Genomic DNA, 22,118 nt, shown 5'->3' on the forward strand with positions numbered 1-22,118 from the left:
ATGTGTGGCCGAATTTTGTCCCATCTCCCCACACTCACCCCGCCTCTGTGGGAAGGGCCTGAGCAGGAGGCCCCAGCTGAGGCTGAGAAACAAAAGGGGAGGAAAAGACAAAGTCAGGGGGCAGGGGCGGCCCCTGTGAACTGAGGGCAGGAGCACAGAGCGGTCTGTGTGGCCCAGCTCATCGTGTGGCCACGCCTCAGACCTGGACTTTGGTTGCCCCGGGTTGGCGGGCGAGGCGAGCAGGCTGCGGCCCGGCTAGCAGGAGGCACCTGACGCTCCTGTTCGGCCATAGCCACAGCGTCATGCAGGGGAGGACCTGGGGGCTGCGTCTGCTGCTCCTGCTGGGGTTGAGGCTGGGGTCCCAGGAGGCCCTGCCCCCACCCTGTGGAAGGTAGGAGCGGAGAAGGCAGTTGGGGTTGCTGCCGGAAGGCCAGGTCTGGAGGGCCGCGAGGAGAGCTCAAGCATCGGGGTCAGCCCTCCAGAGAGGAGGGAAGGGAAGGAGATCAGGTCTCAGGATCTGTGCTGGGCACTGACCCCCAGCGCTAGGAAAAGATGAGGCAGCCTGTGGGCGGCTGGACACAGGCCAGGAGCCTGCCACGCAGGGAGTGCTCCCTCCCTCTGCTCTCCCTTCTAGCTGCTCCTTGAACTGTGCAGGCCTGTTCTCAGGGTTGTTCTGGGAAACTTCCTGCTCAATTTCCCTGCCTTGGATGTGAGAGTGGGAGTAGGGACCTGCAAGGAGCCCCTGGGTTTGACCTCTGACCTCCATGACCAAACCTCTTTCCAAAGCCACAGTTTCCATCTCCAAATAGCAGGGGTGAGCGACCCCATCCTGCTTCTGGGACTCACAGGGCAGCCACTCTCCCTTCATCATGGGTTTATTGAGTTCTTGCTATGCCTCCTGAGTTGCAGCAGTGAACTAGAAAAATGAGGTCCATGAAGGTTATTATTACGGTTATTATTACATAACAAGCAAGAAAAGTAATAATAGAAGTTCGCTGGGGATGGTTGTTGTCTCTAAGTCGTGTCTGACTTTTGCGACCCCATGGACTGTAGCCCACCAGACTCTTCTGTCTATAAGATTTTCCAGGCAAGAATACAGGAGTGGATTGCCATGACCTTCTCCAGGGGATCTTCCTGACCCAGGGATCGAACCCATGTCTCCTGCATTGGTAGGCAGGTTCTGTACCCCTGGGCCACCGGGGAAGCCCATATCTTCCACTAGTACTCACCAAATGTTTATACTCATGGTTACAGTTTAATACACACCTGAGGCACGGCCAGACAGGAGCCTTGGCACCCGTGAATTTTGACTGGGGATCAGTTACAGGGACGTAGTGTATCCTCACGGTGACCCTAGTTACTCATTCTCCAGGTGTCTAAAGGTCAAAATGATAATGGGTGGCCCTCAGCCCCCACCTTAAATCACATTAATAGGATAAAATATCTGGCATGGTCCAAGGTCCCAGGAAACAAAAATTTATCAGGTAGGGCCCCAGGAGCTTAGAAGGTATCTCTTAGGCACCTATCAGACTGTCTTTGAAATGTACAGGGTATAAACACAATCTGCTATGTCAACTGTTTACTGCACAAACAACTTATCGTATAACAAAGAATTTGTCCAGTCTTTGTCCTGAGTTCCTGGAATATAACTTTTAAGAGCTTGGAAATTTCCCAAGTGACAGGAGTGTCTTTGGTATTCAGGTTAAGCTCGAATCGCTTCTGTGACCGAGGTGACTCATAATGAGTCCCTAGATGGGTCATGCTACTAAGATGTCTGAAGTAGGACAGGTCATGTTAGAAGATGAAGTGATTAGAAGGTTGGGGCTTTGAGGTGCCTGATACCAGCCTGACCTCCTGACAGGGCGGAAGATTGGATTTAATCACATAGTTGATGATTTAATCAATCATACCTATGCAGTGGGGCTTCCCAGGTGGCACTAGTGGTAAAAACCCACCTACCTATGCAGGAGACATAAGAAACGCAGGTTTGATCCCTGGGTCAGGAAGATCCCCTGGAGGAGGGCACAGCAATCCACGCCAGTACTCTTGCCTGGAGAATCCCATGGACAGAGGAGCCTGGTGGGCTACGGTCCATAGGGTTGCAAAGAGTCAGACGTGACTGAAGTGACCTAGCACACATGCGGGCATGCACCTATGCAACAAAACCCCAAGAAAAACTCCGGACACCAAAGTTCAGTGCAGCCTCATTTTGGTTGACCTTCAATGCACCAGGAGGTTGGAGTGTCCTGATTCTATGGGGAGAGAACACAGAAGCTCTGTGCTCAGGACTCTCCCAGACCTTGTCCTATATGTGTCTTCGTTTGGCCAGTCCTGACTTGTATCCTTATGAGAACTATAATGCAATCCCAATATAGTGCTTTCCTGAGTTCTGTGAACTGCTCTTATAAATCACTAAAACTTTAATTCTAGCAAATTCTCATGGGAACTCCTGAACTTGTAGCCAGTGGTCAGAAGTGGTGGAAACTTTAGGACCCCTGAACTTACAACTGGTGCTGGAGTGAGGGCAATCTTGTTGGGGACTATAGCTTTGACCTGGGGGTGGCATCCAAGCTAACTCTTGGTGGCAGAATTTTATTGCAATATTGTAATTGTTGTCAGAACATGTGTGATTTGCTAGGATGATCTTGTCTCACTAAAACACATGGTTTGGAAAGTGCAAGATGAAAGGGCAAGGAACGAGCATCTTTTGATTCCTGGATGGCCACAGGGTCACCCATGTGTTCAGAATAGCAGTTTTATTGTGATCAGTTACTGGAGGTAAAAGTTACCAATGGAAGTTAGAGCTGATGGATCCAACTCTTGGGGTATTCGCTGACCAAATGCATAAGAAAGTGCAAAATAAGAAGAAAAAAAAAATAGAATTTCTTGGTATTGTCATCTAGAATAGCAAAAATGAAAGTGAGAGATAAGCCAAACTAAGATTCTAGTCAGTCCTAAATACAGCCTCTGGTCTCAGGGCCTCTGCTAACAGAATGTGCTGGGGAAGGTCCTGCTTCTGGCTGCCCTGATGTGCAGCCAGTAGCCCCAGAGCCATTTCCAAAGGAAAAAATTATTCTGAAACAACAAATAATGAAGAAAATTAGACTGATTCCCAAGAGAATATGATAGACAGAGGACAGAGCCAACGGTCTCGTCCCAGCAGGATAGGCATCTTGAAACAGTTATTTAGAATGGGGTGAGGACTTCCCTGGTGGCCCAGTGGCTAAGAATCCACAATCAATGCAGGGAACACAGGTTTGATCCCTGGTCTGGGAAGATCCCTGTGAGTCTTAGTTACTGAGCCGGAGAACCCTAGAGCCCATGCTCTGAAACGAGCACCAAAGACCCAGCATAGCCAAAAATAAGTAAATAAATAAACATTTTTTTTTAATGGGGTGAATAAGAAATTCCTTGGCAGTACAGTAGTTAGGATCTGCACTTTTAGTGTCAAGGGCACGGGTTCGAGCCCCGGTGGGAGAACTAAGATCCTGCAAGCCCGGGTGCATGACAGGAAAAAAAAAAGAAGAATGGAGTAAATAAAGCAAACATTTATGGGAGCAAAACAAAAGAGGAAGAAAAGAGGGAGAATCAAAGGACTGATTTCAAGAAATGGGATGAATAAAGCAGCCATGCGTGCACGCACGCTAAGTGGCTTCACTCGTGTCTGACTCTTTGCGACCCCATGGACTGTGGACAGGGCCAAAAGAAAGGTTTTCATGCAGCATCCTTCGAGATTGACTGAACCAATGGGAACGCCTGCAGGTCATCCAAAATGAAAAGGCCCAAGACAAATCTGTTTTATTCACCCTACTTGGGAGCAACTTGGGAGCAAGACATAGGCAGCAACACGAAGCCTGACCTCCAATCTGCTGGGGCTATGGCGCCAAAATATAATCAAGATAAAAGCTGATGGCTGGGTCAGGGCCCTCAGCTCTGCCCCACACTATAAAGGCTGATGGCTGGGCCAGGGCCCTCAGCTCTGCCCCACACTATAAAGGCTGATGGCTGGGTCAGGGCCCTCAGCTCTGCCCCACACTATAAAGGCTGATGGCTGGGTCAGGGCCCTCAGCTCTGCCCCACACTGGAGACCCAAAACCGGATACGTGGCAGTGGGCAAAATGGTCAGAGGGTAGAGGAGGCTCCTGGACTCTGTGACATGGGAACCCCGTGCACTGCGGTACCAAAAGCCACTGGAGAGGACCTAAAAGAGGCTACAGTCAGATTAAGAGGATATAGAAATGCAAGAGTTGATGGGATGAAGGGGAAAGGTAGTATGAAAAAAAATGGAATGTTTAAACAGGCTTTATGTCAAAGGATTGTTTCTCCTTCGCTTGACTGTTTTATGGAAATGAATGTCATGATTGACTAGGAACACTTAGCCTCTCTGGTACTCAAAACCCAGACCTTGCTGAAGTTCTAAGAGGTGCACAGTGAGGGATGTAAGGGTTGGTGCAACCAAGATGAAAGTTTGAATGAAAATTGGTGCTTGAACAGTTCTGTTGGGAAGTGACTGCATCTATTCTACCTGAATGTATTACAGGAATGGATATTGTAATACCTGACTGGGGAATGTTTCCACTGTCTAGTATTATAAAGCAGAAGACACGTAAAGTCATCCCTCAAGCAATATTAATTGAATGTTCCAAATGAGAACCAATAAGATTGCCTGAGTCCACATAGATTGTAGCCTTCTTCTGGGGAGCACAGACTGGAACTTACAGGAAAAGCCTTTGGGCACCTCCCAGCTGAGACTTTGGACTAAAGAATTTCAACTGGAGAGGCAGTTACTAGTTTGCTATCAGATATTAATTGAAGCTTTCCCTATGACTGAAGGTCAAAAGATAATATTGAAACCTGAAATTCCCATATTACTTTAGGTGATATTGGAAAATGCTCTAAGACGAAGAGACATGCCCAGAGGAGTTCCATAAGAAAATGGAAATGGTTTATGCAGGACCCTGCTCCTGGGGGAACGGAGAGTTACTCAGCGTATTTAAGAGCAGTCAGACTCTTTTCCCCTAGGAATGATGTTGAAACCACCTAAGCAACTACCAAATTCAACTGTCACCTAGGCAAGTGCCCTATGAACAGCTCTTGATTGACTGACGATGAATTGCTCGGTTTATGGATGGCAGGCCCAAGGTGAACATACGACATACTGTTTGAAAGACTGCCACTCTTATTAAAGAAGACAACACCGAATCAGCTCGGTGGGCTGAGTAACATACCGTTTGTCGCTGTGTTTGGGTTTTTGCCTACTCTCGGTCAGGGGTCTATGGCCTGGCCATATGGTCAGACAGAAGGGCAATGGGAAACTGGCATATAAAAATGATGCCCTTTTGTGGCATGGTCCTCTGGAAAACACTATGGGAATTTGAATAGTGCATTAAAATAGAACACATTGATGTCTATGAATCAATATAAAGCCAAACATAGGGGCTTTCTTCATTCAATTCTTCCATCACTGCAAGGGAAGTGAAAGTGTTAGTCACTCAGCCGTGGCTGACTCTTTATGATCCTATGGACTGTAGTCTGCCAGGCTCCTCTGTCCAGGGGATTTCCCAGGCAAGAATACTGGAGTGGGTTGCCATTTCCTTCTCCAGGGGATCTTCCTGACCCAGGGATCAAACCCAGGTCTCCTGAATTGCAGGTGGATTCTTTACCATCTGAACCACCAGGGGAAGCCCCACTGCAAGGGAAACAGCTTGCAATTCAGCCCATGGGGCTGGCTTGTTCTTATGTTTTCCAAAGATCTCCATCAGGCAGTTAGGGTGCAGTGGCTTTCCAACCAAGATACTGTCTGTCCACTTGGAACTTCCATCACTAAATGACCAAGTTTTTGCTTGGTCAATAAAAAGCTGTTCACAGGGCACCTCCTGGTGGCTTCTCTGTTGCTTCCCCAGTCAGCCCTGCAGGAATGAGGCCACCTGCCCTTGAACACAAAAAGTACCTCTTTGCATTCCCCCAGCAGCCTGCTCCTGTGGAAACCATCTCCATCGTTAAGGAACTCTCAAGGCACTGCCTTCTTTATCAGAGCGACATCACCCAAGGCATTATGAGTATTTCATGGTTTCAAGAATGTTTTGTGTTTTTCAATCATAGAGGAGGTTTCCATCAATATCCAATAGCAAGCTAGTGATCCTCTCTCATATGGTGTGTATCGTACACTACATCTGGAAATTTCCTGGTTCAAACTTTTCGTTGCAGCCACTGAGTACAATCCACAGTGCTTTGCCACAAGCCCTTCCAGTTGGGTCCACACGGAGCCACTGAACAGAGAGCTGGTCCATCCCACAATTGCTGATCAAAGCGCCACTGAGAACCGATCCGAGCCCCTTCTGCTCCTCCCCTCCGGATCCCTATCCACTGAACTCTCTCCCATTAAACCACCTCACATGCGTAGAGCTGGGAGAGGATGAACAGGAAACTCCTGGTGTGGACACGCTCTGAGCTACAGCGCCCTCCCTCCTCTTGTCCACCTGGCTTTCTATACTGTTTCAAATTAACCAGCGAGCTGGGCTCAGACAACTGTTTAGGTCCTTTACTGCACAAGGACCCTCTGCATTCTCTCAGCCCTGATGTCACCACCACCCAAAAACCCCTACCACACACTTGCACAGGCACACACGTGCACATGCCCTGGCATACACACAGTCCTCGCCCCTCCAGTCAACACGCCCCAGACTCCTGTTTTCTTCTCCCCTGTTGGTGGTGACCCGACCTACTCCCTTCCCCGACTCTCTCTGCAGCCAGATTTACTGCCATGGGGAGCTCCTGCGGCAAGTTCAGATGGCCAAACTCTACCAGGATGATAAGCAGTTTGTGGACATGCCACTGTCCTCAGCTCCAGGTGAGAGCCCCGGGGGGCCCCGCCTTCTCCTGAACCTTCCACCAAAAGGCAGCGGGCAAGACCAGGCAGGCAGGGGTGTCTGATCAGGGAAGGCTCCCTGGGGTCCCGCTGACCCCTCCTGCTGCCTGTCCCCCAGACCAAGTCCTGAGGCACTTCCGCGAGCTGGCCCAGACCCACAACCTCAGCATCCCCCGGCAGGAGCTGCAAATGTTCGTCCAAGAACACTTTCGGGCTGTGGGGCAGGAGCTGCAGCCCTGGACCCCCGAGGACTGGAGAGACAGGTACAACCCTGGACACAGAACAGGAGAGGGGCCTTCGCTCAGGGCTGCCACCCTCAACCCTGTGGGCCCCGTGGTCTTCCAGCCCCCAGTTTCTGCAGAAGATCTTGGACCCCAGGCTGCGAGCCTGGGCAGGGCAGCTGCACCAACTCTGGAAGAAGCTGGGAAAGAAGGTATCAGTGCTCTGGGCCTCGCAGAGGGGATGGAGGTGGGGAAGGGGTGAGCTGCCTAGGGCCCTTCCTGTTCCCTCTACGCCCTCACCTGTGTAGAGCTGGGAGGGGATGAACAGAAAACACCTGATGTGGACCCAGCAAGACACTGGGACCTATTTCCTGAGAACGTAGTCCTTGAACAGAACTCTTCAAAAAGAACTTCTGAGAGGGAGGAGGGCAATCTACTTCTAACTCCTCACTTCCTCCCTGAAGCCCTCCCTGCCTCCCCCAGGCAAACTGAGCTCATCCTCCACCCCCAGCTGCCCTGTCCTGCCCTTCACACCCCTTCGGACCCCGTGGTGACTGTTCACTCTGCTGCTGGGCTCCCTCTTGCCTGAGCTCCTGGGGCCAGGCCTCTGCTCAGGAACCATAATTGCTCCCTCTGATTCTGGCCCAGGCCTGTGCTCAGCACGGTCTGTTACGCACTTTCTCCCCTTTGTCTGAGGCTCAGAGAGGGCAGCCTTTTGCCCAAGGCTGCACAGCTCCTGTCCTCCAGCCCAGCCCCAGGGCCCTGGCACCCACTGCACAGAGCGGGGCTCCCGGGTCATGCATGTGCCGCCTTGGGCTGCTTTCTCAGCAGCCCCCACCCAAAGGGAAAAACCTGAGCCCCTTCCTCTGCTGCTGCTAAGTCGCGTCAGTTGTGTCCGACTCTGTGCGACCCCATAGACGGCAGCCCACCAGGCTCCGCCATCCCTGGGATTCTCCAGGCAAGAACATGGGAGTGGGTTGCCATTTCCTTCTCCAATGCACGAAAGTGAAAAGTGAAAGTGAAGACGCTCAGTCATGTCCGACTCTTCTCGACCCCATGGACTGTAGCCCACCAGGCTCCTCTGTCCATGGGATTTTCCAGGCAAGAGTACTGGAGTGGGGTGCCATTGCCTTCTCCAAGCCCCTTCCTCTGCTCCCCTCCAAATCTCCGACAGGCTGGCCTCTCTCCCACTAAACCCCCTCACATGTGTAGGGCTGGGAAGGGATGAACAGAAAACACCTGATGTAGAGCAGCGAGCCCTGCTCTGACGCTCCCGCGCTCTCCCCGGGCACGCTCATCCACGCCCACCTCACTGGAGAAAGCTGTTGGGGTTTCATCCACACCTGGGCCAGAACTGGAGGCCCTGAGCCTCTGGGCCTGGCTTCACGGTGGCCACAGAGATTCAGGGGGCACTGGGAGCCAGAGGAAACTGCCACCAGCTGGCTGCTAATCCTGGCTGCTGTGTGGTGAGCACTGGGGTGCCGGGCTGAGGGGGTCCAGGCTCCTGCACACCGCTGCTCTTGCTGGGATTCTAGAGGCCGGCACGTGGAGGCCAGCAGACCAGACTCCCCATGGCCCAGGCCTGGACCAAGGTCACACGGCTGAGCAGTGCCAGAACCGGAGCCCAAGCCCGGGCTGCAGGGCCACCAGCCTCCGCTCCACACGGGCCCAGGGTGCCCGTGTCCTCTCTCCTGACTCCAGGTGAAGCCAGAGGTCCTCAGCCACCCCGAGCAGTTCTCGCTGATCTACTCAAGACACCCCTTCATTGTGCCTGGTGGGCGCTTTGTGGAGTTCTACTACTGGTGAGCATCCAGGGGTTGCAGGAGGGTGAGGGGTGGTGAGGGGAGGCCAGTGCCAGCAAGACATCTTGAGTGGGCTCGGTGCCCTGGCCTGCGCCTGGGTGTGTGGGGCAGAGGGTGGTGTGGGCAGTGCCTGAGCTGTCTGTGCCCCCACCAGGGACTCCTACTGGGTGATGGAGGGTCTACTCCTCTCTGAGATGCCCGAGACAGTGAAGGGCATGCTGCAGAACTTCCTGGACCTGGTGCAGACGTAAGGCGGGGTGGGCACCCCAGCCAGGGTAGGGGGAGCAGGTGCCGTGGGCCTGGGGCGGGTTTGCCTCGGCTCTGGCAGCCAGGTGGGCCGGTCAGCAGGCCTCCTCTTGGCAGGTACGGACACGTCCCCAACGGGGCCCGCGTGTACTACCTGCAGCGGAGCCAGCCCCCGCTCCTGACCCTCATGATGGACCGCTACGTGGCCCACACCAATGACACCACCTTCCTACGGTGGGCACCCCTCCCAGTGCGGTCCTGCACCCTCCTTCCTGAGACCTCCTGGGGTGGGGTTGGGGTGGGGCGCCTGGACTGAGAGTGCCCGGCTCCACCCCAGGGACCACATTGAGACCCTGGCCTCGGAGCTGGACTTTTGGACTAAGAACAGGAGCATCTCTGTGAGTTCCGGGGGAAAGAGCTACATCCTGAATCACTACGAAGTCCCTTACGGGGGCCCCAGGTGAGGACCCACCCGGCCAGCCTCTCAACTTGTTGTGTGTTCCCTCGTGTTTGAATGTCAGGACTTCCCTGGGCAGGAGGGTGGGGGACTGAGTCCCACCTCTCAGATGATGAGCTGATAGCCCTGGGCCGTCTGGGGCCCCAGGACGGCTGAGCCAGCGTGGCTGGGCCTCCTGCAAGAGCATGGAGGGTTTAGAGCCGCAGTGCCACGCCCCCCCACTCTCCTCCCACCAGGCCAGAGTCTTACAGCAAAGACGCAGAGCTGGCCGCCACCTTGCTGGAAGGTGAGCAGCAGGAAGGGAGGGGCTGAGCGTGGGCCTGGGCCGTGCGTCAGGCCCCAGCCTGCTGTCTGTCGCTGCCCTCTCCTCACAGGGAACCGGGACACTCTGCTGGCCGAGCTCAAGGCCAGCGCCGAGTCCGGCTGGGACTTCTCCTCACGCTGGCTCGTGGGCGGCCCGAACCCCAGTTCGCTCAGCAGCATCCGAACCAGCAAGCTGGTGCCGGTTGACCTCAATGCCTTCTTGTGCCAGGCGGAGGGGCTCATGAGCAACTTCTACTCCAGACTGGGTGCGCATGCCCGCAGGGAAGGGAAGAAGGGTGCGAGCCCCGCTTGGGTCCCTGCCTCGGCCTTGGCAGGGGAGCTGCAAGGAGGACCGTGAGGGGAGGACCTCCAGCTCCCCGGCCTCACCCCACACCCCCAAAGCAGCCGTGTCTCTCCCTTTCTCACTGTAAGGACCTAGGAGGGGACACCCTACCCCACAGATCCAAACCCCTCTGTCCCATCTCCCTGCCCTTTGAGCCAGGGGAATCCACACAGCCGGCCAGTGTCCCCTTGAGGACAAACCTAGGACAGGCCGGTGCAGGGCCTGGGAGCTGCTCGGGACCGCGTGCTCAGGGAAGTCCCGGTGCTAGAGGCATGAAATGCGATGGGCTCTGCTCCACAACAGCATGGCCCCTTGGTGCTCAGGACCTCTGAGCCCAGGGGAGGACAACAGGGGGTCAAACTAGACCCCCTGGGAGGCGGGGGGCCCTGTGGCTTAGCCTAAAGAAAGTGTTGCCCCAGGGAATGACTCTGAAGCCGCAAAGTACAGAAATCTGCGAGCCGAGCGCATGGCTGCCCTGAAGGACGTGCTGTGGGATGAGGACAAAGGGGTCTGGTTTGACTATGACCTTGAGAACGAGAAGAAGAATCTGGAGTTTTACCCATCCAACTTTGCTCCTCTCTGGGCCGGCTGCTTCTCTGACCCAGATGATGTGGATAAAGCTCTGAAATACCTTGAGGTGAGGCATACGTGGAGCAAGGTGGGCTGCTACACCAGGGCAGGACTACCTGCTTGCTCCCTGACTCTGACCTGTGACCTCTGGCAAGTGGCAGCCACACATCCCAACTCCACCCAGTGTCTTAGCATGCAGGTCCCACTTCGGCCACAAGGGGGCGGCTGTGAGCCGAGAAGAGAAGGCCCAGGAGGGGTCACCTGGCTTTAGGAGGGCCCAGCCTCTTGGCTCCCTGTCCAGCCCCCACCCACAGTCATGATAATGTCTGGAACCTTCTAGGACAGCCGGATCCTCACCTACCAGTATGGAATCCCGACCTCTCTCCAGAAGACAGGCCAGCAATGGGACTTCCCCAATGCCTGGGCCCCCCTGCAGGACCTGGTCATCAGAGGTAGGGAGGCAGGGATGGGGCCTACCCCACCTCAACCCCATGAGGATAGAGGCTCGGCCTCCCTGGTATTGGGGAGGTGAGAACAAAGGATGCAGAGGCTTTTCTCTAACTTCTCTGCTCTCTCAGCCTCTCAGCAAACAGTTACTCCTGCCCCCACCTGTCAGGGGAACCAACCCTCCGCTCTCCTTAAGCCAACCTAGATTAAGAGCAGCTTGGCTTCTGGTTCCAGGAAGGAGGTCTTAGCACCTGGGCCTCTTTCCCTCATTGAGGAGAATAAGGTTCGGGACTCTACTACTCCTGGGATGGGGGCTCTGAAGATTTAGGGTCTTGCCATGGGTGGGGTCTAGGTCTGGCCAAGTCTCCTTCAGCCAAAGCCCAGGAAGTAGCTTTCCAGCTGGCCCAGAATTGGATCCGAACCAACTTTGATGTCTACTCCAAAAAGTCAGCCATGTATGAGAAGGTGAGCTGGCCATAAGCCTAGTCCCTGGGGTCCTCCAGATCAGGGTAAGATGGGGAATTGTCGGGCTTTGCAAAGCCAGTGCCCAGTATACCTGGGGCAGTGGCGGCACCTGGTGGTCATTCTTGGGCACTGCAGGGCTCAGCCGCTGGCCAGAGCAGCTTCTCCCTGTAAGGGGCTCCCATTGCTTGCTTCCCTAGAGGCCTGGGGTTGGGGGCTGGGGCAGGGCTTGACCTTAAAGCTCATCCTCTTGTCCTCAGTATGACATCAGCAACGGTGGACAGCCAGGTGGTGGAGGGGAGTATGAAGTTCAGGTGAGTGGGCCACATCCTCCAGGGAGCTTCGGGGCTGTACTGTCCCTATAACTGGCCATGACCTCCCCTCTCTGGGCCTCAGTTTCTTCTGTGGAGGCTGCATCCCAGGGACGAGCCCGACTGGTGCTCCCTGGTACCCCTGGGGCTGGGGGGGCCTGGGCCTCTAGGTGGGGATCCCACAACCCATAAGAGGACTTGGGGGCCTGCCCAGGGGTCTTGCCCCATGGACCTTACCTTTCTCCAGGAGGGATTTGGCTGGACCAATGGTGTGGCTCTGATGCTGCTGGACCGCTATGGGGACCGGCTGAGCTCGGGGGCCCAGACCGCTCTGCTGGCGCCCCACTGCCTCGCAGCTGCCCTCCTGCTCAGCCTCCTGCCACAGTGACGGGCCTTCAGGTCCCCACCTGGCTGCAGCTCCTGCCGATTCAACCTCCACACGTGTCCCTACCTTCTCCTGCGCCTGGATCCTTTATCCCTGGAAAGCTCACCCCGCCCCCTCCTTGTCCCCTCCCCCAGCCCAGTCCTTGGTCATAACGGAGTGGGGGCAGGGCAAGGACCTGGGGGTCATGGTTGGGCCCTGGGTCCCTCCTGGAACATTTAATAGGCTGGAAATGCTGCATCATGGATCAGACCTAGTCTCCTTTCCCACGAACCCCAACCCCACGCTGCTCACAACCAGGCCTCCCAAACACATAGTCCAAAACTGCTTTATTGTTCTGCTGAGATGCTTGCAAATACTGAAAAACATCCAGCCCAGGCCTGGCAACCATGGCCAGGGCTGGGAAGGGGGACAGGGAGGTGGGCTTAGTGTTAAGGCGCAAAGGGCTGAGCCCAGACACCTGGAGGCCTGGGCCTCTGCTCTTCATTTCATCCCCATTCTGAGGGGAGGGCAACCAGACCCTCGGGCTCCCCCTCCTGCTCAAGACTTCCTCCAGGGAGCATCTGTACAGCCCTCTGTCCATCAGAAACTCAGCCATATACCAGAACCCCGAGGACGGCCGTTCTAGCTCCTTCTCCCATCTGTTGGCTCCTCCTCTGGCCTCCAGTTCCCGGCTTCGTCCCTTCTGGCTCTAAGCAAGGCACGAGTGGAAGGGGGAGGGCTGGATGGGGGAGCCAGCAGGCTGTGTATCAGGGCCTGAAGACACAGGCAGGGGGGAGGGTGAAGGTGTTTAGTCCCTTCCCCCATCCCCAGCAGGAGATGCCCAAGGGCCTGGGCTGGAGAGATGATGGCACGTACCCTCAGATGGGCCCACAGCTGAAGCAGTGGGCTGAGCCACAGCCATGGCAATTAGTATGTAACCATGGCGATGAAGCAGTCACTATGGTGACTGTGGTGATGGGTCTGCAAAAAGGGGCTAGGGCTGGGACCTCAAGGATGACACTCAGTCTCTGGTCCTTGAGCAAAAATCATAAAAAATACAAATGCGGCACAAGAATGGGATAGAGCAGGGTTTGAGAATTACACCGCCTGAGCTGTTACCCCACTCTGGATGTGGTGCTACTCAGCCCTCAAGGCCCCTGCAACGGAGGCTGAGGCAAGAGGGGATCTTTGGCAGATTCTGGTACCATAATGTGTCCTTTAGAAAAGAGAACACAGGCAGGGAGCACAGGTGCCAGGAGGGGCCCCCTCTGACAGCGCCTCAGCCTGGGTGGGTCCCGGGGCAGGACCCTAACAGGCTATTGCAAGTTCCGGGCTCCCAGGAGGCAGCAAAGCCCCCTCCTCAACTTTTATCTCCTGGCTGGTTTTTCAGGGGGGGCCAGAGCTCAGAAACCCACAGGACGAGCTCCTTCCAGAACATTACAGAGTCTCTTCTTGTACAAAAGCCCCAGTCGTGCTCCACCCTCCAGGGCCTCTGGGAGCCCAGGGTGCAACTCCCTGTCCGGAGGCAGGCGGGGCAGCAGGCGGCTGGGCATGGCTCCTGGGTCCAGGGGGCCCCATTCAGTCAGTTCATAAACTGAGTGTAGCCCTCTGCCCCCGTGACAATGACGTCCATCCAGATGCGCATGGCCTCTGCAGAGGGGGCCACCATGTAGTACAGCCGGTCGTGGGTCTTCACGCAGAAGGTGAGGGCCGGGTTCGGGCTCTGTGGAGGGAGAGAGCAAGATCTGAGCCAGGGCCCAGCCTGAAGCATCTCACACCCGCCTCGCCGTCCACCCTTCTCTGCCTCCAGGATGCCCTGAGTCTTCCATAGGCCTGGAGCCCAGTCCCCACCATCCCAGGCTGGGATGTCCCCTCCTCACATCTGGGGCAGTCCGCGGACCTCAGCATGGCCATACCCTGCCAGGCTAGGACACCGTTCCTTGGCGCCCTCAGGCACAAAGAGAATACCAAAAGAATCAGATGCAAAGGGATGACCAGAGTCTCCTCCCAGTAAAAAAGGAACAGATGGAAAGAGCTGCGAGCGGGGTGCTGGGCCCAGGGCCCCAGTGGAGCAGAGACGAGGACTGGAGCAGGCGTTGCGGGCCTGGCGGGACTGAGGCAAACAGCCCCAGCCTCCCCGCAGCCCTGCCCATAAAGTCCTCTCACCCAGACCTCATCTCTGAGTGCCCCCACTCCCCCTGCAGCCTCCCCGCTGCACGGCCCGCCCCCATGGAGGGAGACAGCCTGCTGGCATCTCAGGGCTGGGAGGCCAGCAAGCCCCCTCGAGCTCACAGGGGCTCCCTGCTCTCTGCACCCACTGCACTCCACACTGCGGCCCGCAGGGAGGGGAGGGACTTAGGGGAGAGTCAAGGAAGGGTCAGGGGCCGGGGGGGCCAGGAGGCGTTAGTACGCGGTAGTTCTGGTTAGAGGTGTGTGGGGAGGGGTACCTCAGTCACCATAGTGAAGCTCAGAAACCTCTTCTGGGAGAGGGAGAGAGGAAGAGAAAGTTTACAAGAGAACGAGGAAGGGGTCCGAGCCTCTGAAGTGGGCAGGCTGGAGGCCGCTACCCCCAGAGCCCCACTGGCCCACCCTTTCCCCAGGGCCCTCACCTTGGCGGCACTGCGCAGGTGGTCATAGTACACCTCCTCGATGGCCTGGAAGTAGATGACCCCCTTCAGCTTCGTCTCATGCTTGTCTGCAAAGGAAGACGGGCTGGGCTCAGGAGGCCTGTGGTGCTTTAGGTCAAGCTCCGCGGACATGGAACACCTCACCCGGGAAGTGGGGTGACTCCCGGGACTCCGAAACAGAGCCCAGATTCTGTATCAGTGTTCAGCCTTGCCCAGAATGACAGAGGCGGCAAATCAGAACTCCACTGAGATACCACTGCTCACCTATCAGAGCAGCAAAAATAAACGCAAAACACAGCACACTTTTGACACTTCTGTGGGGAGACGGGCAGTATAATAAACCTGACGGGGGTATAAACTGGTGAGCCTCTCGGAATCACTTGGCTTCTTCGACCAAAATTAGAAAGGTGTTTGCCCTCTGAGCCAATTTCAGCACTTGGAAAATTTATCTTACACATGTACCTCTCTCTCTCTGTGAAAGTCAGTCGTGTCCAACTCTTTGCGACCCCATGGACTATACAGTCCATGGAATTCTCCAGGCCAGAATACTGGAGTGGGTAGCCTATCCCTTCTCCAGGGGATCTTCCCGACTCAGTAATTGAACCGGGGTCTCCGGCATTGCAGGCGGATTCTTTACCAACTGAGCTACTAGGGAAGCCCCACACATGTACAAAAGAAAACATTTACAAGATTCACCATGGCAGTAATTATAGTCACAAAAGATCAGAAACAACCCGAGTATCCATCAAGTGGAGGCGGCTAAGTAGAGTGTGCCGTGTGATGAAATACACCTAGCTATTTAACAGAATAATGAATATCTGATATACACATTCCGAAATAAATCTACAAAGACTTTCTGGGTGGTCCAGTGTGAAGATTCTGTGCTTCAATGCAGGGAGCCCAAGTTCGATCCCTGGTGGGGAACAAGATCCCCCATGCCGCAATTAAGACCCAGTGAAGCCAAATAAATATTTTAAAAACAAACAACACACTTCAAATAATCCATGGACCAAAAATAAAGTTTTTAGATAAATTAGAAAAAATACTTTTTAAAAATCTATAAAATACATCTGGATATCAACTTCTAGACATTGATATATTTGAGATAGAAAGACCTCTAAGATAACGTAGCAGGAAAACAAGGAGTGTGTTGGGTGCTACCTTTTGTGTAAGAAAAATGTTAGTCATTCAGTCACGTCCAACTCTTTGCAACCCCATGGACTGTAGCCCACCAGGTTCCCCTGTCCATGGGATTCTCAGGCAAGAATACTGGAGTGGGTTGCCATTCCTTTCTCCAGGGGATCTCCCCAACCCAGGGATCGAGCCCAGGTGTCCCAAATTGCAGGCAGATTCTTTACCATCTGAGTCACCAGGGAAGCCCCAAGAATATTGCAGTGGGTTGCCATTCCCTTCTCCAGGGGATCTTCAAGACCCAGGAAAAGGGGTAAGAATACATGTTTATATTATAAACATATATTTCCTTAAAGAAACTCTAGAAGGACACACAAGAGATTAATAAATGCAGTTACCTGTAGTCAGAGGGGGTGTAATTCTCAGTTTAAACCTTTTTACGTGTTTTGAGTTTTGAAAGACATGAATGCATTTATCTATTCAACTCAAACAGTAAAAACATGGAAGGCAGCATACAGCATCTGGAGGCCAGGGTACCAGGAAGGAGGTGGGCGAACCCACAGAGCAGAGGACTGCTGCGGTGGGAGGGATGGGGCGCTGGCAAGGGCAGGCACAGGCCTGGTCACCCATCTGGGGTTGGACACTGAACAGGCACCACCGCTCCGGGCAGCGAGCCAGAATCACTAAACTCAGGTGGCAGCACCACCCTCCCCCAGCCCCCATCACTCCAGACCTGAGGCAGGGGTCCTGGGTCGGGCTGCCGCCTCCTCCCCTCCCCCTCCCACCCCTGCCCCTTAACCCCCTGCCCTGGTGCCAAGGGGGGAGCTTCCTACAGCAAATCAAATCCTGCTGCCTCAGCTCACAGGCTTCTCTGCCAGCTCCCTCACTGGAACCCGCTGCCTCCTTGGCTTTGGCAAAGTTCCCCGACAAGCCAGTGCCAACACGTCCCTCCAGCCTTGCCTCTCTTCCTTCCCCTGCACCAACCCCAGTTCTCTCTGGCCAGGCTGAGCTTCTCGCGGGCCCCTATCAGTCCACTCTGCCGACACTGGAATGGCCTCCAACACATTCCCTTAGCAAACCCCTAAGTCACCTTCAGCACCTGTTGCAAATGTCACCACTATGGCGCCCGGTTGTGCTCCCCCTTGCTCCTGCAGCACGGGTGCTCCTTTGTACAGAACTTACGGTGCTGAATCTGAACCTGCCTTCAGGAGACTTCCCTTCCCTGGTGATCCAGTGGCTAAGACTCTGAGCTTCCCATGCAGGGGCCCCAGGTCTGGTCCCTGGTCAGGGAAATAAGATCCCACGTGCTATAGCTAAAAAATTCTGCATGCTGCAACCAAGACCCGGCACAGTCAAATAAGTAAACATTAAAATTCTGAAAGAGATGGGAATACCAGACCACCTGACCTGCCTCCTGCAAAACCTATATGCAGGTCAGGAAGCAACAGTTAGAACTGGACATGGAACAACAGACTGATTCCAAATAGGATAAGGAGTACGTCAAGGCTGTATATCGTCACCCTGCTTATTTAGCTTATATGCAGAGTACATCATGAGAAACGCTGGGCTGGAAGAAGCACAAGCTGGAATCAAGATTGCCGGGAGAAATATCAATCACCTCAGATATGCAGATGACACCACCCTTATGGCAGAAAGTGAAGAGGAACTCAAAAGCCTCTTGATGAAAGTGAAGGTGGAAAGTGAAAAAGTTGGCTTAAAGCCCAACATTCAGAAAACAAAGATCATGGCATCTGGTCCCATCACTTCATGGGAAATAGATGGGGAAACAGTGGAAACAGTGTCAGACTTTATTTTGGGGGGCTCCAAAATCACTGCAGACAGTGACTGCAGTCATGAAATTAAAAGACGCTTACTCCTTGGAAGGAAAGTTATGGCCAACCTAGACAGCATATTCAAAAGCAGAGACATTACTTTGCCAGCAAAGGTCCATCTAGTCAAGGCTACGGTTTTTCCAGTGGTCATGTACGGATGTGAGAGTTGGACTATAAAGAAAGCTGAGCACCAAAGAATTGATGCTTTTGAACTGTGGTGTTGGAGAAGACTCTTGAGAGTCCCTTGGACCGCAAGGAGATCCAACCAGTCGATCCTAAAGGAGATCAGTCCTGGGTGTTCATTGGTGGGACTGATGTTGAAGCTGAAATTCCAATACTTTGGCCACCTGATGCGAAGAGCTCACTCATTTGAAAAGACCCTGATGCTGGGAAAGATTGAGGGCAGGAGGAGAAGGGGACGACAGAGGATGAGATGTTTGGATGGCATCATCGACTCAATGGACATGAGTTTGGGTGAACTCTGTGAGTTGGTGATGGACAGGGAGGCCTGGCATGCTGCGGTTCATGGGGTTGCAGAGTCGGACACAGCTGAGTGACTGAACTGAACTGAACTGAATATCTTAATGACCTGGATAACCACAATGGTGTGGTCACTCACCTAGAGCAGACACCCTGGAACGTGAAGTCAAGTGGGCCTTAGGAAGCATTACTACCAACAAAGCTAGTGGAGGTGATGGAATTCCAGTTGAGCTATTTAAAATTCTCAAAGAGGATGCTGTTAAAGTGCTGCACTCAATATGCCAGCAAATTTAGAAAACTCAGCAGTGACCACAGGATTGGACAAGGTCTTCATTCCAATCCCAAGGAAGGGCAATGCCAAAGAATGTTCAAACTACTGCACAACTGTACCCATTTCACATGCCAGTACAGTAATGCTCAAAATCCTTCAAGCTAGGCTTCAGCAGTATGTGAACCGAGAACTTTCAGATGTAAAAGCTGGGTTTAGAAAAGGCAGAGGAACCAGAGATCAAATTGCCAATATTCTCTGGATCGTAGAGAAAGCTAGGGAATTCCAGAAAAACTTCTGCTTCTTTGACTACACTAAAGCCTTTGACTGTGTGGATCCCAACGAACTGTGGGAAATTCTTAAGGAAAAGGGAATAGCAGACCACCTTACCTGTCTCCTGAGAAACCTGTATACAGATCAAGAAGTGATGGAACCAGACAAGGCTATATATTGTTACACTGCTTATTTAACTTATATGCAGCGTAATGCCAGGCTGGTTGAATCACATGCTGGAATCAGGACTGCCGGGAGAAATATCAACAACCTCAGATATGTGGATGATACCACCCTAACGGCAGAAAGTGAAGAGGAACTAAAGAGCCTCTTGCTGAAGGCGAAAGAAGACAGTGAAAAAGCTGGCTTAAAACTCAACATTCAGGGCTTCCCTGGTGGCTCAGCGGTAAAGAATCCGCCTGCCAGTGCTGGAAACTCGGGTTCGACCCCTGGTCTGGGAAGATTTCACATGCCGCAGAGCAACTAAACCCTTGGACCACAAATAGCTACAGCCTGTGCTCTAGCGCCTGCGAGCCACCACTCCTGAAGCTGGGAGCTCCAGAGCCCATGCTGCACAAGAGAAGTCACCACAGTAAGTCCGTGCAACTTCTAGGAGCCCCTGCTCGCTGCAGTCAAAGGCAAGCCCGTGCAGCGTCGAAGACCCAGCACAAAATTAAATAAATTAATAAAATTTTAAAATCCCTCAACATTCAAAAAACTAAGATTATGGCATCCGGTCCCATGACTTCATGGCAGACAGACAGAGAGAAAGTGGAAACAGTGACAGATTTTATTTTCTTGGGCTCCAAAATCACTGCAGATGGTGACTGCAGCCAGGAAATTAAAAGATGCTTGCTCCTTGGAAGAAAAGTTATGGCAAACCTAGACAGCATATTAAAAAGCAGAGACATCACTTTGCCAACAAAGGTCTGTCTAGTCCAGGAGTCATGTACAGATGTGAGAGTTGGACCATAAAGAAGGCTGAGGGCTGAAGAACTGATGCTTTTGAATTTGGTGTTGGAGAAGACTCTTGAGAGTCCCTTGGACAGCAAGGAGATCAAACCAGTCAGTCCTAAAGGAAATCAACCCTGAATGCTCATTGGAAGGACTGATGCTGAAGCTAAAACTCCCAATTCTTTGGCCACCTGATGTAAAGAGCTGACTCACTGGAAAAGACCCTGATGCTGGGAAAGATTGAAGGCAATAGGAGAAGAGAGAGGGAGAGGATGAGAAGGTTTAGATAACATCACCGACTCAATGGACATGATTTGAGCAAACTCCGGGACATAGTGAAAGACAGGGAAGCCTTGCATGCTGCAGTCCATGGAGTCACAAAGAGTCAGACACGACTTAGCGACTGAACAACAACAATAAAACATTAATGAACTCTCCTTTATCTGTTCAGAGGTCAAGCTCCTCCAATATGGACTGCTATGCATCTAGCAGGTCTTCAATCGATATAGAATAAATGAGTTCAAGGAACTGGGATCCAAGGAAGTCAGAGCCCACGATTTAGGGGGGAAGAAAGCACAGACACACACCCACTTCGCTGTGTGACTTGGGTGTGATCAGGACTCCAAGGGAACACCTACAGGTCACCGGTGGCCACGGGCGTTAAGCGAGAGGACACACTCCAAGGGTTCAGCACGGTGTCTGGCACGACACATGTGGATCTGTCATGACATCATTATGCCCAGGGCTGGTGTCACATGGCAGAGGGACCCTGTGTAACGCAGGAGTTACCCAGAGGAGGGCAGGAACCACTCCCAGTGAGGTGGGGCTTCACAGAGGTGCGTTCTAATGTGGGTTTCACGGAGGAGGAGGGAGCAGGATCCAGGAAGGCCAGGGAGAACGGCAGCATTCTGTTCTCTCCTGGCTCTTCCTTCACTGGAAATAGTAACACATTCCTGCCTCCGCTTCCTCACCGCCCACCTATCCTCAATGGGTTGTGTGCAATCTGGCTCGTGCCCCAGCATGCAGTGGAAACCATTCTCTCATCAAGATCCAATCGTTGAATCAAATGGCCTTTGGGTGCGCATTACCCTTGGCCTTTCTGCAGCGTCCATCATCACCGTAATGTCTCAGTTTCTTCTGTAAATTATACTTTTTTATTCCATGACACCCCCTGCTGGCAGGCACACATCCACTCCTCTGCCTTCTCCATTTCCGCCCTGCCCTCCCCTCCCCCGTTGGTTTCATAGACATGAAGGAAGGTCACACATGCCAAGCGCCAGCTCAGCACCTGGCCTGTGACTTCCCGCCTCCTGCACCCTGCTTTACCGCAGCCTCCTTTTCCTTCTCCCTCACAAGGGTGGCCCTGCCCTGAGGTGCGGCTCTGTTTCTCCCTCTTCTCTGAAGTCTAACTGTCCAAGCTCAGTCTTAACCTCTGCCTCTCAGCTGCTGAGAGACCTTAGGCAAGTTGCTTAACCTCTCTGTGCTTAATTTTCCTCATCTGCAAAACAGGTGTAAAACCAGTGCTTCCTTCACAAGATTATGATGACGACTAAATGAGATGATACACATGGAGGGCTGAGCACAGCATCTGGTGTAAACACATGTGCAATAAGTATGATCTGCTACCATCATCATCATTACTATTGCAACAGCTTCGACTTTTACTCTGCCTCTAACCCTGACCCTTCTCATATAACCTTAGATGCCCCAGGGGCACTTCAACCTCAACATGCCTAAGATGGAGTTGTCCTCCCAGGCCTGACAAAGTCCGTTTCCAGCCTAGGTGGAAACATGGGGACACCCGTATGCCTCCCCACACCCAGGGCCCAGGTGGGCGGGGAGGGCTTCCTGGAAGAGACGGCATTTGTCTGGGGACCAGTTCAGGGGGAAAGCCGGGTGCTCCAGGCTGCATGACTCCAGCACCACACACTTCCGGCCCTTCCCCACCCCCCCCCCACCCCCCCCCCCCCCCCCGGCGCTGAGCAGGACGGGTCTCCTGGCTTTGTGGTTGGGTGCGGCCAGGTGACTGGCTGAACAGGCCCGCTAGTGACTTGGGGACAGACTCCAGCTGGGGAATTTAACCCAGTGCAAACCCAATCACACTTCTCTTTACCTTCTGCCACTGCAGCCAGCAGCATTCCAGAAAGGCATGCTCTGAA

General features: G+C 53.6%; 2 protein-coding genes across 20 annotated transcripts in view; one reads left to right on the forward strand and one right to left on the reverse strand.

The window, feature by feature from the left end:
* Positions 1–202: 202 nt before the first annotated feature.
* On the forward strand, positions 203–12,662 carry LOC113905782 (trehalase-like). Of its 2 annotated transcripts, XM_027563578.1 has the most exons (15): positions 210–391; positions 6,750–6,850; positions 6,987–7,131; positions 7,214–7,301; positions 8,791–8,891; positions 9,046–9,138; positions 9,255–9,371; positions 9,475–9,597; positions 9,831–9,880; positions 9,969–10,163; positions 10,660–10,877; positions 11,151–11,262; positions 11,610–11,722; positions 11,980–12,033; positions 12,278–12,662. In XM_027563578.1, exons 1-15 carry the CDS (start codon positions 303–305, stop codon positions 12,416–12,418), a joined length of 1,740 nt encoding a protein of 579 aa, XP_027419379.1. In that variant the 5' UTR covers positions 210–302; the 3' UTR covers positions 12,419–12,662. The 2 variants fall into 2 exon arrangements, with proteins under 2 accessions (XP_027419380.1, XP_027419379.1); XM_027563579.1 differs by lacking the exons at positions 11,610–11,722; positions 12,278–12,662 and having other exon boundaries at positions 203–391.
* Positions 12,663–12,724: 62 nt separating this feature from the next.
* The window catches only part of PHLDB1 (pleckstrin homology like domain family B member 1), a 48,753-nt gene continuing 39,359 nt past the window's right edge, over positions 12,725–22,118 (reverse strand). For 14 of the 18 annotated variants that reach the window (XM_027563560.1, XM_027563559.1, XM_027563564.1 and 11 more), the window contains 3 exons: positions 15,004–15,089; positions 14,842–14,874; positions 12,725–14,117 (listed from right to left, as the gene is read on the reverse strand). In XM_027563560.1, coding sequence (XP_027419361.1) covers positions 13,977–14,117; positions 14,842–14,874; positions 15,004–15,089 — 260 coding nt within the window. In that variant the 3' untranslated portion in view covers positions 12,725–13,976. The remainder of the gene's footprint in view (positions 14,118–14,841; positions 14,875–15,003; positions 15,090–22,118) is intronic. The other 4 variants (XM_027563561.1, XM_027563577.1, XM_027563575.1 and 1 more) reach the window with 2 other exon arrangements.

This window comes from Bos indicus x Bos taurus, chromosome 15 (genome assembly GCF_003369695.1).
Source record: "Bos indicus x Bos taurus breed Angus x Brahman F1 hybrid chromosome 15, Bos_hybrid_MaternalHap_v2.0, whole genome shotgun sequence".
NCBI lineage: Eukaryota > Metazoa > Chordata > Mammalia > Artiodactyla > Bovidae > Bos > Bos indicus x Bos taurus.